This window comes from Puma concolor, chromosome F2, assembly GCF_028749965.1.
Source record: "Puma concolor isolate L17-30 chromosome F2, mPumCon1.1.hap2, whole genome shotgun sequence".
In the NCBI taxonomy this organism is placed as follows: domain Eukaryota; kingdom Metazoa; phylum Chordata; class Mammalia; order Carnivora; family Felidae; genus Puma; species Puma concolor.
The window spans coordinates 72,444,198-72,460,863 of record NC_141684.1 but is presented as its reverse complement, the minus strand read 5'-3'; the positions used below and the strand labels follow the sequence as shown (position 1 = coordinate 72,460,863).

Genomic DNA, 16,666 nt, shown 5'->3' with positions numbered 1-16,666 from the left:
AAGACACGTGGTCAATATTTGTTTGTAGTGTTTAGTAAGCCATTCATTTCAGGTTAAGTGAAATCAATAAAAGGAAAGTATGTATAGATAGGTGATCTGGAGATTAAAGTTAGTCTTAAAGTATAAATAAAATATGGAAAGTATCTTTAAGAAACATTTTTTTAATAACACGCCCAAAAGGGTACTGGATACCCTCACTCTCCACTGTCCTATTTGCCATGCCCTTGTGCTCCAGGTGGCCTGTGAGGGCAGTTCAGGACCAGGGGACCAGTGGCAAGTCACCTACCTATCTCCACATCAGCCATCTCATTCCCTCTTGGACTATTCTACAGGGAGTGTCTCTCTTCTCTCTTTCAGCACACCGTGTGTGAGCCCCCTCCCCCGGAACACCCAGCTCAGTATTCACACCCACCATTAAAACAAAGCAAAACAAAACACATAAACAGAAAACATGTGGCTTATAGATCTCTCCCTCTGCTCCTGCCCACTCACGCTCCTGCATTTATGCGCTCCATGGGATACAACGCTACACAAACATCGGATGGTGATACAAGTATTTTCTCTAGGATTGGATCAGGGATAATCTGGGGTAACAAAGAGTATAAATATTATTCATCACCTATTTTGGAAAAATTACAGCAAGTAATTCCATTACCCTAAATATAAATATTTCTGCAGAAACAAAGCCTATCAGAATTTAATCTTCACTCAAAACAAACCATTACCTGTGCTTAATGGACCAGAGCAGTTAAAGTGGCACCAAGTAACAGAACCAGTCTGAACATGTGGTCTGGAAATGCTAATCCACTGCAGAGCAACGAACACACACCACTGACTCCCTTAATCTAATCAAGCTTTCTCAAGGCTGTAAATTCCGTGTGTTGCAAGCAAAGCCACTAAGTTCTCACCTACAAGTTGCTGCCTACCCAATTACTCCCATCTGTCACTAAATTTTTTTATATCACACTACGTCTCTGAAGATGGGTTGAGAGGAAGTGATGAAACGGTCTTTCAATCTCGAAGAAGAGGGCAGAGCTGAGGCACTGGCCGTCCACTGTTCAACCTGCCCTTCACTCTGCCCTCCACTACCCTGCAGGTTTAACTGTTTTGGACTGTTTTGTGCCCTCTCTCCTCTCTGATGCATCCTGGTGTGTACTTTTCCTTGTCACATTGGGTGAGGACAGCACAGTAGCCAGAGGTGACACAAAGACACAGCAGAACTGTTTTCAGGTGGTGGAAGTCAGACGATGTCTGTAGGCACTGAGAAACACAGCGCTTAGAATGGTAACGTCTGAAGACCCAACCTTCCCCATCAAGGCCTTAAAGGAGCTGCCCTCCATTACGGTCCTCCCGATCACAAACTCAGGTGCTGCTCAACATACTGTTTTCCCTCCATCCTTAAAACACTTAATATTTCACTTTTAAGACTTGAGTCTTTTTTAATGAAAGGGTTATCCTCAGATTCCAAAGGGATTTTTTTTTTAATTTTACTTATTTATTTTGAGAGAGACAGAAAGCGAGGAGGGGACGGGCAAAGAGAGAGGCAGGGAGAGAATCCCAGGCAGGCTCCGCACTGTCAGCGCAGAGCCCAACGTGCGGCTCCAACTCAAGAAACGGCAGATCGTGACCTGAACCAAAATCAACAGTCGGACACTTAACCCAGGAGCCCCCGAAGAGACTTTTTAAAAATGATAATTAGGGGCGCCTGGGTGGCTCTGTTGGTTAAGCGTCCGACTTCGGCTCAGGTCATGATCTCACCATCCGTGAGTTCGAGCCCCGTGTCAGGCTTTGTGCTTACTGCTCAGAACCTGGAGCCTGTTTCAGATTCTGTGTCTCCCTCTCTCTCTGACCCTCCCCCATTCATGCTGTCTCTCCCTGTCTCAAAAATAAATAAAACGTTAAAAAAAATTTTAAAAAAATGATAATTAAAGTAATATCAAGAAGGCCTTCCTCTACCTTCATTCTTTGAAATACAAATATCACTTCCATAAATTATACAGTAGTGATTTCTAGTCAGTAGGCTGGACCAGACACAGTGTCTAGCCATGTTCAATTCCATACTTAATTAAGGATGCGTGCAGTTGCGAGCAAGGAGAGAACTGTGGGTCCTTATAGAAAGAAATATAAACAAGGCCTGGACCAACAGGGACATCACCTGCATTTCACAGAGACATACCTAGCAGTGGATTAAATGATGGGTGTGAAGAAAAGAATGAGAGGGAGACTTTTTCCTCAGGAGCTGTCTTAGCCACCTTGGGCCCAAGTTACCACGGGTGGCATGACTTTCAACAAACACTTATTTCTCACAGTTCTGGAGATTGGGCAATCCAATGTCAAGAGGCCAACAGATCTGACGTCTGGTGAGGACCCACTTCCTGGCTTATCAACAGCCATATTCTCGTTGTGTCCTCACGTGGCAAGGAGCAGAGAAAGCAAGCTCTCTCTGGACTCCTATAAGGGCACTAATCCCGTTCATTAGGACTCTACCCTCCTGACCTCATCGAACCCTAATTACATCCCAAAGCCCCCACTTCCTAATACCATCATATTGGGGGTAGAGTTACAATATATGAATGGGGGCCGCGAATACTTCAGTCCATAACAGGAACCCATAGGATCAGTGAGAAAGACACCGTAGGCACTAAAAGTTATGACCCATGTGTGCCATGGCAGCAATCGGTCAAGTACACCTGGAACACAAAAGAGGGAGAACTCATTCTGCTTAGGGAAGGAACTCAGAAAAACTCCCATGGAAGAAATGATACATCCACTAGGTATTGAAGAAGCAGCAGGAACCGAGTAGGACAGTAAGTAAGGAGGGAATTCTTCAGACAAAATGTCTAAAAATCTCTCAATGCCTAGGGTGAATAAAACCAATTTACCAATTTTAATCAGAGCTCAACTAGACTTTTGGCTAGTGCTGAGGTGCCCCCAAAAGTTACTGGTTTTCAGTTTATCATGTATTTATGGCATCTACAAAACTGACCTAGTGAATCTGCAGAGGCAGCAGAATTTTTAGAACAGTACCAATGCTGAAAAGAAACTTATTAGTGTAGATTACCTTTACAGCCAGTTGCCCATGTGCATCCTTCAAGCTCACCAAAGTTCTTGGGAAGCGTCATCTGCTGCCCTGAGCTTACGTTTCCGTAAATACTTTATCATTTTAATATAAATTGATAAAATCCAATTGATGTGCAACTACTTCTAAACTAAACCATTCTCAGTAAATCATTGAACACTTTACATGAACAGTAAGAGTTTTACAAGAGGATTTGTTATTCTTACCTCCATGGGAAAAGCTTTGAAATTAACTGTGTGCTCAGAACCGCGCTGGTTTTCTCTCCCCCAATGAAATCTAACTTCATACAGTTCAAATTCATGCCCTTGAGGCAATGGACCTCCTGATAGAACTGAAAAAAGAAAATTAAGTTCTGTTTAATTACATCTCAAACATACTCATCAGTATAGCATTCTAAACATGGGGAACACTTTTTGCCAGAAAGCTCTCATGGGCTCTACAGATTGAATTCATGTAGCCAAAATGAGAAATATATTCTAACTGTGGGATGCGCTTACACTATCATATCGATACTAGATTTGAGTCTAGTGTTGAGGTTTCCCCAAAAGTTACCGATTTTCAGTTTATCATCTATCCACAGCATCTACAAAACTGACCTAGTGAATCTGCAGAGGCAGCAGAATTCTTACAACAGTAAGTTCAAAACTCAAGTTCAAAAACTGAAATACTTCGAAATGTTGCAGAACATCAACTTCTTGTGTCTTTCGGGTAAAGGAGTAGACACAGAAAACACACACAGTACCTACTCTCCCTGAGACTTACACTTAGCACTGCTTAGGAGACAAGAACAGAATCTGTGCCTCAGACTGACCAATAATTTGTTATAAACCTGTCACTAAATTAAATCCATTAGAGATCATCCATTTGCACCAGACTTTCAATTTAAAAAGTGTAAGCTAACAAAATTATCCATGAAAAGAATGATTATGGCCATATGATTTCTTAACAACAAAGTAACACTTGAAAACCTATTTACCATTTTAGAACCACAGACATGCAAGTGAAATAAAATTATGACAGAATATTAACAATGTTTAAAATGTCAACGTTTGGAAAAACGACATCAACGTTTGTTCTATGGGGGCCGTGTCTCTATGTCTTATTTCCAGATATAACCCAGAACTTTGTCCCAAACAAGAGCACTCTAAGGATGATGAAAAGTACGTTTGTGTAAGAACCTGTCTCGAAGCAATAACATACTTTCCTTAAACATTCCGTGACAGCATACGAAAAAACTTAGTTTATTACAGATGACCAATTTGGACATCAATGAAGGCTGTTTGCATTCTTCCTAAAAATAAATGTTAACTCTAAATGGTACTGGCTAAGAATTGGAAGTTATTTTTACTCTTTCAGTAAAAATACTTCTTCCCCCAAGAAGCAGCCTCTGTGAAAGAAATTAGCATTCACACTCGGGCCACCATTGCGAAGGAAGCAATGGTGCCCAAGGATGAGTGCCACACAGAGGGACAGTTCTGCTGTCCATCCTTACTCTAAACCTCAAAGGAGAAGTAAGGCAGTTGGTGCAGCATTATTTGTTTGGCTGGCTCTTCATCTAATAACTTGTTCTAGAAACATGTTAGGGCTTCTGACATCCAGTACGTGTAATACAGCCAGAAGGCATCAATTAGAAGGAAGAGCAAAGGGAAAACAAAAGACAGAGACAGGTACAGACGGGGAACTGCGGCTGCCACGCAAACGAGTGCCGTGAAATCCTTACCAAAAGTACCCTATAAATTTGGTTTTAAGCTTTCTACCAGCTCAAAGAAGAAAAAGAGCTATCAGCAGCAAAACACCATGATAATTTTCCAAGGGTGTACACCTCACATCCAGGGGGAAGGGAAGTGAGACACACGGTCTTTAGGAGAACACTACCTGGCGCGATTTTAACGTTTTCCTCATGCTTGGTCTTATTTGAAATCGTACAACAAATCAGAAAGGTCAGTAGGTGTTAATCATCCCCATCGACAGGGGAGAAAACGTGGCCAAGAGGAGCAAAGTGTGATCAGCCCTGGGAACCCAGCTAGCTAGCAAACTTCAGGAGCCTGGGACTCCACTCTTCTGATCCACATTGCCCACTGATACAGGACAGGGGGATCCAAATCTCTGCATCTGTTTGCAGGAACTAAAAAAAAAAAACAAAACAATGAGTTCTTTAAGCTTGGATTTCTAAGCTGCAGTCCTTCTTTTGAGAACTACTACACCTCATCCTATTTTCCAGAACCATCAAAAAGAAAATGTAAATACATGGATCACAAAGGTTTACAGATGTCCCAAACTGCAGAGCAAGTGCATGGCATCGTGTCCAATAACCCATCCATGCTGTGGATGAAATGCTTCTATTTCAACCACCATGCCACAGTTTGTGAATAAAAATCATTCCTTTCCCTTGGCTGTCCAATGCTGGTCTTGAGAAAAACCAGGAAGGAAGTCTGGGCTGTACCCACTCCCAAAGGTGGAATGTACCCCACCTCCTAAACCAAAAAGAATAAATGGGAAAAAGCTTCTGGTACGTCCCGTGCCACACCCCAGCCTGCATCATCAGAACTAGAAAACATACCCCTCACCATGCACAGCTACAGCCCGACCTGAGGCCTGCTGGGGGGAGACGAGTGTTCTCTCACTCTCTACTCTTTCAATAGAAGGCAAAAATGGTCTTAGAGGAGGCTTAGTTCCACGTTGCTAAAGAAAAAGAAAGGGAAGCATCGTGAAATGAAGCACATGTGAAATGGGAAAGAGGATTTTAAAAAATCTTTCCCCAAAACCTCTTTTCAGGGCACACTCACACACACACACACACACACACACACACACACACACACACACGCAGTGTTTCTGAACTGTTACAGGGCAGTCCACCAATACTCTCCTATAGAAAAGGAGGAAACAGACCTTGAGTGATTTCAGGGGACCAAAATACAACCTCCACCTGATCGATGCCTGATATTTCTTCAACAGGAATGAAAGTCTTTAGTTTGAAACTTGAGGACAGAGCTGATATTTTGACCTGTGTCTTCATAGGGAGAAATTCCAGGCCCCCAGGGGTTTATTTACTCATCCTTTCAACTAGTATTTTTATACCAGGTACCATATTAAATACTTAAGATACCCTGACTATGATAAAACCGACAAAATTCACTAGCCCCATGGGTCTTACATTCTATTGGATAAAATGCAAATTCATGCATTAATGCTGAGTATATGGTATTTAGTCCCTACCTGGCAGGTTTGTTAGCTGTGAAGTCATTATGTTCAATAAAATTATAATGAAACAAGAGCCTCACGGCTCTTACATTCTACTGGGTTGAAAATAAACACAAAGGAGGGAAGCATTTTGCCCAGGCCTGGTCCCCAGGGAGGGGTGACAAAGACGCAGCTTTCGGCCAGCACTCAGGCCCTGGGTACCTTTCGCTTTTGCTGCAGATGAATAATCCAAAGTTAAACCACACTAAAATCACATGGCTGTGCAAAGCCATAAAAAATGACAAAATACTGACTTCAGAATTTTATGAGGTGCCAAATAAAAGCATTACCTGTTCATCCCCCAAGAATGATTGCATCTATAGACTAAAAATAAATAGTAGCTCTGTTTTACCCATTTGGCAACATCCTCTTATTCTCCCTTTTCCCAGCCTATTTTTTCATAAGGAAACTAGTCATACCAAAAGCGGTATACTCTGCTTACATTTATGTGTATCAAATTTTGCTGAGTGATATTCTGTCACCACGTGGCAGGTTTATTAGTTGTGATGTCATTATGTTCAATAAAATTACACTGAAACAACATGAAAGTCACACTGATGACACATTGCATTTCCTTAGAATAGCACACTCGTGCAAAGAATATAAAATAAACGAATGCAATTGCCACCGTCTGCATTTTCTCTAACAGGCATGGCTATTATGTTTATCCACATAAAAAGCGCTCCTTTCAGAAGCCTCTGCAGAATTTGAGAATCCCATAAAGACATGATATAGAAGCATTTACCCAAGTCCAACTAAGCTTCCACAATCCTCTGCCGAAAACAAATTTTCCAGACAGTTCGAAGGCTATTGATCAAGGCTTATTCCCCCTCATTTCATTTGAGTTTAACACACGTTTTGAGATATACTCCATGCCCAGCCCCGTGCTGACCACCAAGAATCTCAAAAGAAGGACATAGGCTCAGGGCCAGCAAGACATTCTCAGTGCTTCGTGAACTTAATACTGTAGTTTAAACAGATTACATCAAAAGCAGTAAGAGAAAGCGCCAAGGAACCGGGAGGATACCAAGCAAGAGCCACGCCAAAACCAACGGGGCGTCAGAAGGTCATGGAACGCTTTCCAGAGGAGATAACTAAGCAGAGTCTGGAAGATCAAGCCGAGAGAAGTGAGCGAGTACATTCCAAGCGGACAGAAGAGGCTGAGAAAGCCTGAGTGTGTTTCAAGAGAAAAAAGGTAGGCTTCAAGATGTGAGCCCCGGGAGGGGACTTGTAGGCTGTACCTAAGAGCTGGAGTTTATCACAGAGGGGATCACCGATAGCTTTTAAGCAGAGAACTAATATTTTTTTGCCCTTTAAAATATTACTCCCATACCTTCCTGCACAGTGGACCATCAAAGGACAAGCCTAAGTGGCTGGCCGTCCCAGCCCAGGCAGACACGGTGAGGCCAGGAGACAGAGCCTACCAGAGCCTTATCTCCAACACGGAGGGAAAGCCATGTTAATGGTCCCTGATGTGTCCCCCAAAGGATCTCAAGACCCAAAGAGCTAATTCTCGACAGGTCTACCTGGACGGTGGACCATCAGAGGGCAAGCCTAACCGGCTAGCTGTCCCAAGAGAAGAGCCTGCCAGAGTCACATCTCCAACATGGAGGGAAAGCCATGTTAATGGTCCCTGATGTGTCCCCCAAAGGATCTCAAGACCCAAAGAGCTCATTCTCGACAGGTCTACCTGGATGGTGGACCATCAGAGGGCAAGCCTAACCACCTGGCTGTCCCAGGAGACAGAGACTGCCAGAGCCATATCTCCAACATGGAGGGAAACCAATGTTAACGTCCCTGATGTGTCCCCCAAAAGATCTCAAGACCCAAACAAACAGCTCATTCTTGACAGGTCTGAAGATTTCAGAACCTCAGTTTAATTTTAAGGAATCCAAAAGGTAGTCATAAAACATTCCAAAAATAGTATAAATTAGTTCTTTTTTAGCATTTGAAGGCTCAAATGCAAAAATCAATTATTTTATGGTCTTTAGCTTTTAACCTACACTTTCATTTCATATTAAAGAACAAATATCATCAGCTTTTAAGAGCGGACATAACATTGACAGTAGGGGGAGGAGGCCAGTTAGGTTGCTCTGTATAAGCAAAGTGAGACAGATTAAGACAATTGTCCAGGTGATGCAAGACCCCCAAAGTTAGCTAATAATAAGTATAATCAGAAAGAAATTCAACCCTGACATCCCTATAAATAAACGATACAGAGCCATTTCCTAAGTGAAAATAACTTAAAGATATTTTTGACAACTTCATCTTTAAATCAGCAAGGCTGTTAAGAAGCACTATAAAAAGTTGTCATGTTTTTTTTTGGAGGGGGGAAGTGTGATTGACAATAAAAGTAATCTAATCTAAATTTAATATTGAGAATTATAAAAGACCCAGAAGTAAAATTTTCTTTATTAAGGTTTCTATAATAAGTTACTGCGAAGGGTACAAATGACCTGTCCTGATTAGCAATCTCTCCCATACTGACGGCCCGTTAAAAATGTCATTACCCTTAACACACTGTTTGTCGTCAGAAGGAAAGACATTCTATTCCAGAAGCTTGGTCAGTCTCACGCTTTTTCGTGACTTAAGTATTAAACCACTCAGGCTATAGAAATCTACAGTGCTATTTTTATACTTAAGCTACTTTTCATACCGCTGTAAGATGTCTGATTTTAATTTGTGCACACTAAACGTTACGATTCCTGCAGTACAGGGATTCCCGTGTCCTACAGGGAAATGGAGCCGTCTATGTGACAGCCTCAGTAAAATGCCCCATAGTCAAGAGACAACAGGACCTGGAATGTGGTGCTCGGCTCAACCCACGTTAGAAGGCACTCTGTCACCTTGAAATACGCACAAAGGGTGAAGCACAGTGACAGGATCCAAAGTGTGGTCCAGTCACAGGGGCTCCACCCCAGCGCACGTCTCTGACGATTCCCATCTTTGCCATTTCACGGAATCAGTCACCGAAGCCCTGTGGATGGCACCTCAGAACCACCCCCCCGCCCCCGCCCCTTGTCACCCCTGCCTTTCCAATGGCACTCCCAACACAGCAGCTGCTTTGGTTAACTTAATCTCTTGCGATAACTTTCAAACTGGCTCCCGACCTCTCCCAGATCCCATCTTACTTGGTATGGCCGGGTTAATTTTCCTAAAACATATTCTACAGAGGAAAAAAAAAAAAGGTTATACTCTTTACACCTGGCTCCAGATCCCTCACGAGTTTGCACCAACACAGCCACTCCATTTATAGATTAACCTCATTTAACACGAATGAATCTTTTCTTTCAGTTATACTTCAGGATTCACTTCTCCTCATCCAATGTCTACACCATCCCATATATCTTATGTCCTTTCTGCTTACTGCCCTCTCTCCCCATACACATTCCAATCATCCCAATCCAAATGCTCTTCAGTCTTTGTGTTTTCTGCAAATGCTACTTCCTGAGCCAATCCTCCCCTAATAATGTCAGCCAAAAATAATCTCTCCCTTACACCTATCTTTCACGATCCGCCACTGCAAACTTCTTTTTTAAACGTTTACTTTTGAGAGAGAGGGGAGAGAGAGCACGAGCAGGGGAGGCTCCGAGAGAGAAGGAGATAAGAGTATTTGATGCGGGCTCTGCACTGAAAGTGGAGAGCCCGATACGGAGCTTGAACCCATGAACCGCGAGATCACGCGTGACCTGAGCCAAAATCAAGAGTCAGGTGCTTGACCAACTGACCCACCCAGGCACCCCCACCACTGTATGCTTCTTGAAGGCAGGGTGCAGGCCTGATTTATATTTACCTGATCCAAGAAGGGTAATACCTTACAAAAAAGGTAAAACAAAGATTGCCACCTGCACCTTGGCAAGCCAGATAAAACCAGCGTGAGAAGCCAATGCATACTGCTGAGTGAAAGAACGAAAGAAGCCAACGTAGGATCCCAACTAGATGACATCCTCAAAAATGCAGAGCTACAGTGAAGGTAAAAAGATACTAACACAATTCTTAGGCCCATTCCTAAATATGAATAAAGAGCCAGAGATAAGTAGACATTTGAGAAGACCGCTCATCTTAAAAACAGAGACCAAACAAGTAGAAGAAAGAACCCAGCATAAGCGGAGACATAGAACAGAAAAAAAGCAATAGAGGAAAGAATGGAGAAAGAGCCTGCATTTATGAAATAATTTTCAGAAGGTATACTTGGTCAACTAAAAAAAAAAAATCATAGAATAAGCATTTTCTTACTAAAAATGTAAGAGCAGGGGCACCTGGGTGGCTCAGTTGGTTGAGCGTCCGACTCTTGATTTTGGCTCAGGTACTGATCCCATGGTTTGTGGGTTCGAGCCCCGCATTGGGCTCTGATGCTGACAGCATGGAGCCTGCTTGGGATTCTCTCTCTGCCCCTCTCTCACTCAAACATTCTCTCTCTCCGTCTCTCAAATATAAACTTTAAAAAAATATAAGAGCAGAAATGAAAATTTTAATAGACTGAATGGCATTAGTTGAGGAAATCTACCAGAGAGCAGAACAAAAAAACAAGAATATGAGTTACAAAAGAAGAAAATAAAGAAAAAACAGAAAACTTATCAATAATGTAAGAAAAGAAGGTATACTCTGACAACTAAAAAAAGTCATAGAATAAGCACCCTTTTTTTTTTATAATGTTTATTTTTGAGAAAGAGAGAGAGACAAAGAGCACAAGCAGGGAAAGGTAGAGAGAGAGGGAGACACAGACCCAAACCAGGTTGCAGGCTCTGAGCTGTCAGCACAGAACCCAACACGGGGCTCAAATTCATGAGCCTCAAGACTATGACCTGAGCTGAAGTTAGATGCTTAACCAACTGAGCCACCCAGGCGCCCCAGGCACAATTTTCTTAGAAGTTAAAAAGGTTAGAGCAGAAATGAAAAGTTTGATAGAAAGACTGAAAGATATAAATTGAGGAAATCTACCAGAAAGTAGGACAAAAAAACAAAACAAAAATACGACTTACAAAAGAAGAAAATTAAAAAAAGCAGAAAACTTATTAAATAATGTAAGAAAATTTCTAAAAAATGACAGACACAATTATTCTGATCAAAAGGCACACCAAGCACCCAGGACAGACACACACACGGTATCCAAACATTTAGCCCTCACATGCCCTTCTTCCCAGGAAGTTACTGGTAGATAGACCACAGGAGGGAATAAACCTAGAAACTCCCTGAAATGAGGGATCAACCTCAAAAGTGGATGCCCAGCATCCAGGCAACATGGGCTTGGACACAAGAGACCAGCAAAGGAACTCTCTAGGCATAAGGTGCAGGCAGCTGCAAGTGATGACTACAGGGCAGGCCTCGAGAGCATGCGGTCCAAAGTGGGGCAGAAGAAGGGAGGAGAGGCCTCCAAGGGAGGGTGGAAGGACCTCTTGATGATCTGCCATCTGTCAAGAGTCTGGAAATGAAATCACGAGAGATAAAGATGCAATTAAATAAATAAAAATGCATGAACTCCAGGGGAGGAAAAACTCCATATTGTTCAATAAAGGAAACAGAATCTAGTCTCAGCTGGAAACAACAGCCACACACTCCTAATGATAAAAAAAAAAAATAATGCAGGGGCGCTGGGGTGGCTCAGGGGGTTAAGCATCTGACTCTGACTCAAGTCATGACCTCGTGGTCTGTGAGCTTGAGCCCTGCATCGGGCTCTGTGCTGACAGCTCAGAGCCTGGATCCTGCTTCAGATTCTGTGCCTCTGTCTCTGTCTGCCCCTCCCCTGCTTGTGCTGTCTCTCTCTCTCTCTCTCTCTCTCTTTCTCAAAAATAAAGACATTACCAAAAAAAATTTTTTTTTATTAATGCATATTCTTTAAATAAAAATTGCAATTTAAGTATACAGGGACAACAGAGGGGCAAAACCACAATGGGGGAGGAGAATAAGAGAACCAGCCTCATTCTCCATAGCAAGGAGTCCATGGAGATCTTAAATGTCAAAGCATGACAGTATATACGCATCCGTAAAGGATGAAGGAGAGACCAGGAGAAATGGCTGAGAGCTAAAAGTGGCTGTCACCAGGGCAAAAAGTATTTTTTTGCGGGGGGAAGGGTATAACCAGGCAGAGAGAGAAACGTAGTACTAGTCAGCTATTTAAATCACAGCTATGTTCTATTTTGATACAGATAACATTTGAATTAAATAAATAAATGACAGGGTGTTCGGGGCTTACAGACTACTCCTTTGAGAAGCTCAAATATCCTAGGGGGGCAAAAATGGTCCAGACATGGTATTTTTTTTTTTTTTTTTTGGTTGTTACTTGTTTCTTAAGTTTGAGAAATACTAAAAAGGAGGAAACAAGGAAGAAGAAATTGTCATGGCAGCAAGGAGACAGGGCATCTAAAGGAGAAAGCTCCCTAAGGAGGCAGGAGGAAAGGGTGTGGAACATGTGTCTCCAAATTAGGCTAGGACAGCCGTACAGAGAGCTCTGCCCGGCTGGTCAGGGGTCAGAGGGGCGGAAGGTAGAGGGACCCTGAAAGGGAAAATCTTGCGGGTAGAGAGTTGAGACACTGCTTGACAGTGTCTGTTCTGGGCTAAGAGAGGGGGCCGAGGAAAATCGTGAAGGGACCAGAAGGAAATGTTAAATTCAATTCCATCACGTTAAATTGGCTCTAACAGCAGAGTATTTGCACTCAGCCATCCCTCCATGCTCACATATCTCGTAACACTTCCACTAGCATTTACACTAATGCTTTAAAGAATTGTGTTTTGGGGTGCCTGCATGGCTCAGTCGGTTGAGCGTCTGACTTCAGCTCAGGTCATGACCTCACGGTTTGTGAGTTCAAGCCCCGCATCGGGCTCTGTGCTGACAGCTCGGAGCCTAGAGCCTGCTTCGGATTCTGTGTCTCCCTCTCTCTTTGCCTCTCCCCCCTTGTGCTGTCTCTGTCTCTCTCAAAAATAAATAAACATTAAAAAAAGAAAATTTAAAGGATCATGTTTTTCACTACACTACGAATCCTGGAGAACAGTGTTATCTATTTGTATACAACCTATACTCACTCACCACAGTGCTGATGTGCAATGCATTTTTGTTGTATAGATTTATAAATGTTTATTTCCAGAAATACCAAGGCATGTCAACATACCAATACACATTTATTATTACCTTCAAATGTTTTTCATAAACCAGAACAGTCAGCATTTAATAACTGTACTGTGTTCTTAAAAAGTACCACATAATGTCTCTCCTGGATACCCTCCCCCACAAAATCTTACTTAAATCCAAATTTATATCTGAAGCGGTTTCTCTTTGACCACATATAGTAACACCTACAATCTGTTTGATGATGTCCATACCTTCACTAAACTCAGAACAGCAGGGAAAACTACATCCATCTGTGACTAGCTCACGGACTCTAAATTAAAGTTCAGGAACATTCACAATGAGTTAAAAAAAAAAGGGGGGGGGGGCACCTGGGTGGCTCAGTCGGTTGAGTGTCCGACTTTGGCTCAGGTCATGATCTCGCAGTTGACGAGTTCAAGCCCCGCATTGGGCTCTGTACTGACAGCTCGGAGCCTGGAGCCTGCTTCCAATTCTGTGTCTCCCTCTCTCTCTGCCTCTCCCCTGCTCATGCTCTGTCTCGATCTCAAAACTAAAGATAAACATTAAAAAAAAAAAATCCACCACTGGAAATCAGTACCTGCCCTGCCAAATAATAAACCTAAAGATTTTATGGGTTGAAATATAAAATTTATTAATTCGGAATTAATTTGGGCACAGAGGATCTCTGCTCATTAGTATTTCCTAGCATTTCAACATACTCTAATTTTATATTCTTACCAAGAGAGAAATAAAACTATTATTTACTAAGAAAAACATTAATATGCATGCTAATTTTTCAAAATTCTTCTTTCCTCTCTCCTACGTTTAAGCCAACTTTCTTGACAATTTCCAACACCTTTTCCACAAAACATTTCAGATCCATCTCAGATGAGTTCAAAGGGGAGGGGAAGAATTAAAAATAAAAACAGGAGTTCTGTTGGCCATTTAAGTCTTTTACTAAGTTTAGAGATGTTTTTGATTGCTATTAGTTGAAGTTCTTCTTGTCACATTCATATAGTAGAGAAAATTAATTTGAAAAGTTTATCCTGAATGCAAGATTAGGTCAAAAAATCCTAATCTTTAGTTTCACCAAGCAGTGAAAGAAGAGAATAATTATCTGAATGAGTTAAGCCAAACAACAATTTAGGACAAAATGCAAATTAGTACACCTGCATATACTTTTCCTCAAATCCCACTAAGTTTAAGTCGACCAACTAAGGGTGTTCCAGCAAGATCATACAACACAGAACAACCAAACTGCCATCTTCATTATTTCATCCTTTTATCCTTTCAAAAATGTTTTCCAATATACCTGATTTTGACTTCAGGATAACCTGAATGGTATGTCCATCATTGGTCACTTCGCAGTCTCGGCAGACCACATAATTTGGGGAGAGGCGGACATCCAGAAGTGAGGGGTCATATCTAGCTTCTCTTGAGTTTAGGTTAATGGGAGACTGGTATTCCCCATTAGCATCGGGAAACACCAAGCCCCACTCCACACCTAAGGACAAAATGAAGCAAATTTAGAACAGGTTTTAAAAAGTTCCGGTAAAATTTAACATGCAAAGGCTAGTTTAAACACTGTTTATGATCCTTGACGGATGAAATACGATAAATGTGGAAGAACTTCTGCATTCATGTTCCGAATGATCTAAAGCTATCAAATACATACATAAAATCCCGGACTAACAAAATAGCCTATGTGTATTTGTCCACATAGATGTAATCCTTTATGACTCTAGGAAGGCTAGCTCATCTTTAAGTGATTAAAAAAACAGTAATTCCACAAAATTTTTTTTCTGCTCATGAGTTCAATTACATGCACTACTGGGGAAATACCTGTAACTCAACTTGCTCGATGAGAGCCAAAAACCACTAAATCTGATGCAAGTGAATGAACACCTCTTTAACAGAATGCAAAGACGGTAATTTTGAAGTGGATATATGTACGTATACCCACACCTATATCTTCACGCAATACAGACTCATATTCTCTTTCCCTATTTTATAATTAAAGTCAAAAATTCCACATCTGTTTCAACACCAGCCCCCGTGGTCACATGTATGAGGATTCCTACATCTTCCGGGATAAATGTAGCAAGCAAAACTTTTTAAGAAGTCAGCCCCCTTCGGACCAAACCCGCTGACTGAGCTTGAAATCCAGGCCTTCTTTAGAAAGAGCCGAACACTGTTAGTTTCCTTCACGAACCGAGGGGCGGCAAGGACACTTTCTGCCCGTAGGGTGGTCGCGGCAGCACCGTGCACCCGAAGGTGCTGAGCGACACGTAACGCCGCTCTTCGCGGGCCCTCGGCGCGCGCACACAAGTGTTCCGGGGCGGCCGAAGGCTGGCCCTCCAAACCGCCGCAGGTGCCAGCCGCCGCGGGGCAGGAAGCCGGGCTCCCCGACGCGAACGCGGACGGCGGGCACGCCCTCTCTCCTGGAGCCACTTCCACCAGTGGAGCGGGTGCGCGCGACAGACACGCACGTGGGAGAGCGGGGCGCAGCGGGGACCCCGCGCTCGGCGGGACGCACGCGCGGCGCCCGGGACCCCGGACACCCCGCCCGACGCGCGGCCGGTTACCTTCTTCGTAGCCCCACTCCACCCCCTCCTCCTCTTCCTCTTCATCCTCCTCCTTCTCCGGGAAGGCGACGGAATCTTCGATGAAGCTCAGGTCAGCCATGGGAAGGCCGTGGGTCCCCTCGGCGCTCTCGCGCCGCCGCAGGGAAGCGGGCAGGAGTGGGACCGTGAGCGCGTGTGAGTGCGCGCGTGCGAGGGTGCGGGTGAGCCAGTGGGGGTGTGGGCGCGCTCGCGGGGGCGTGAGCGCGCGAGGCGGGCGCGGGCCGAGCCGGACTTTTCGGGCGGCGGGCGCTGCGAGAGCGTCCCGAGTCCCCGCGGAGCGCGAGTGGAGCCGCGGCTCCGGGAGCGGCAGCCGGCGAATTATAAACCGGCCGGGGGCGTGTCTGGTACGGGAGGATCCGCCCTGCTCGCTCCGTGGCCCCCGCGCAGGGGGGTTGGACGGCGGGGAAAGGCCTCCGGGCTACCGGGCCCCACCAGGGAAACTGCAGAAGCCCCGCCCCCTACCTGCGGAGTCGCCTCCCCGCGACCGGCTCTCCCACGCTTTACTTTTCCAGGAGCCCGCGAGTCACCCAGGGCCTGCCCTCGGGCTCCCCCGCGTGCGGGGCCTTGACCCGGGGCTTTCGACCTCCGTCTACTTCATTTAGGCTTTACTGCAGGAAATGCCCAAAAGAAAAAAGGTGGGGGAGGAGGTCGGGGAGA

General features: G+C 43.9%; 1 protein-coding gene across 1 annotated transcript in view; it reads right to left on the bottom strand.

Moving 5' to 3' along the window:
* The window catches only part of CA8 (carbonic anhydrase 8 (inactive)), an 89,567-nt gene extending 73,241 nt beyond the window's left edge, over positions 1-16,326 (bottom strand). The window contains exons 1-3 of the mRNA XM_025922570.2: positions 15,971-16,326; positions 14,698-14,889; positions 3,286-3,410 (exon numbers count right to left, since the gene is read on the bottom strand). Of these exons, the coding sequence (XP_025778355.2) occupies positions 3,286-3,410; positions 14,698-14,889; positions 15,971-16,070 (417 nt within the window). The 5' untranslated portion in view covers positions 16,071-16,326. The remainder of the gene's footprint in view (positions 1-3,285; positions 3,411-14,697; positions 14,890-15,970) is intronic.
* Between the last annotated feature and the right edge of the window lie 340 nt (positions 16,327-16,666).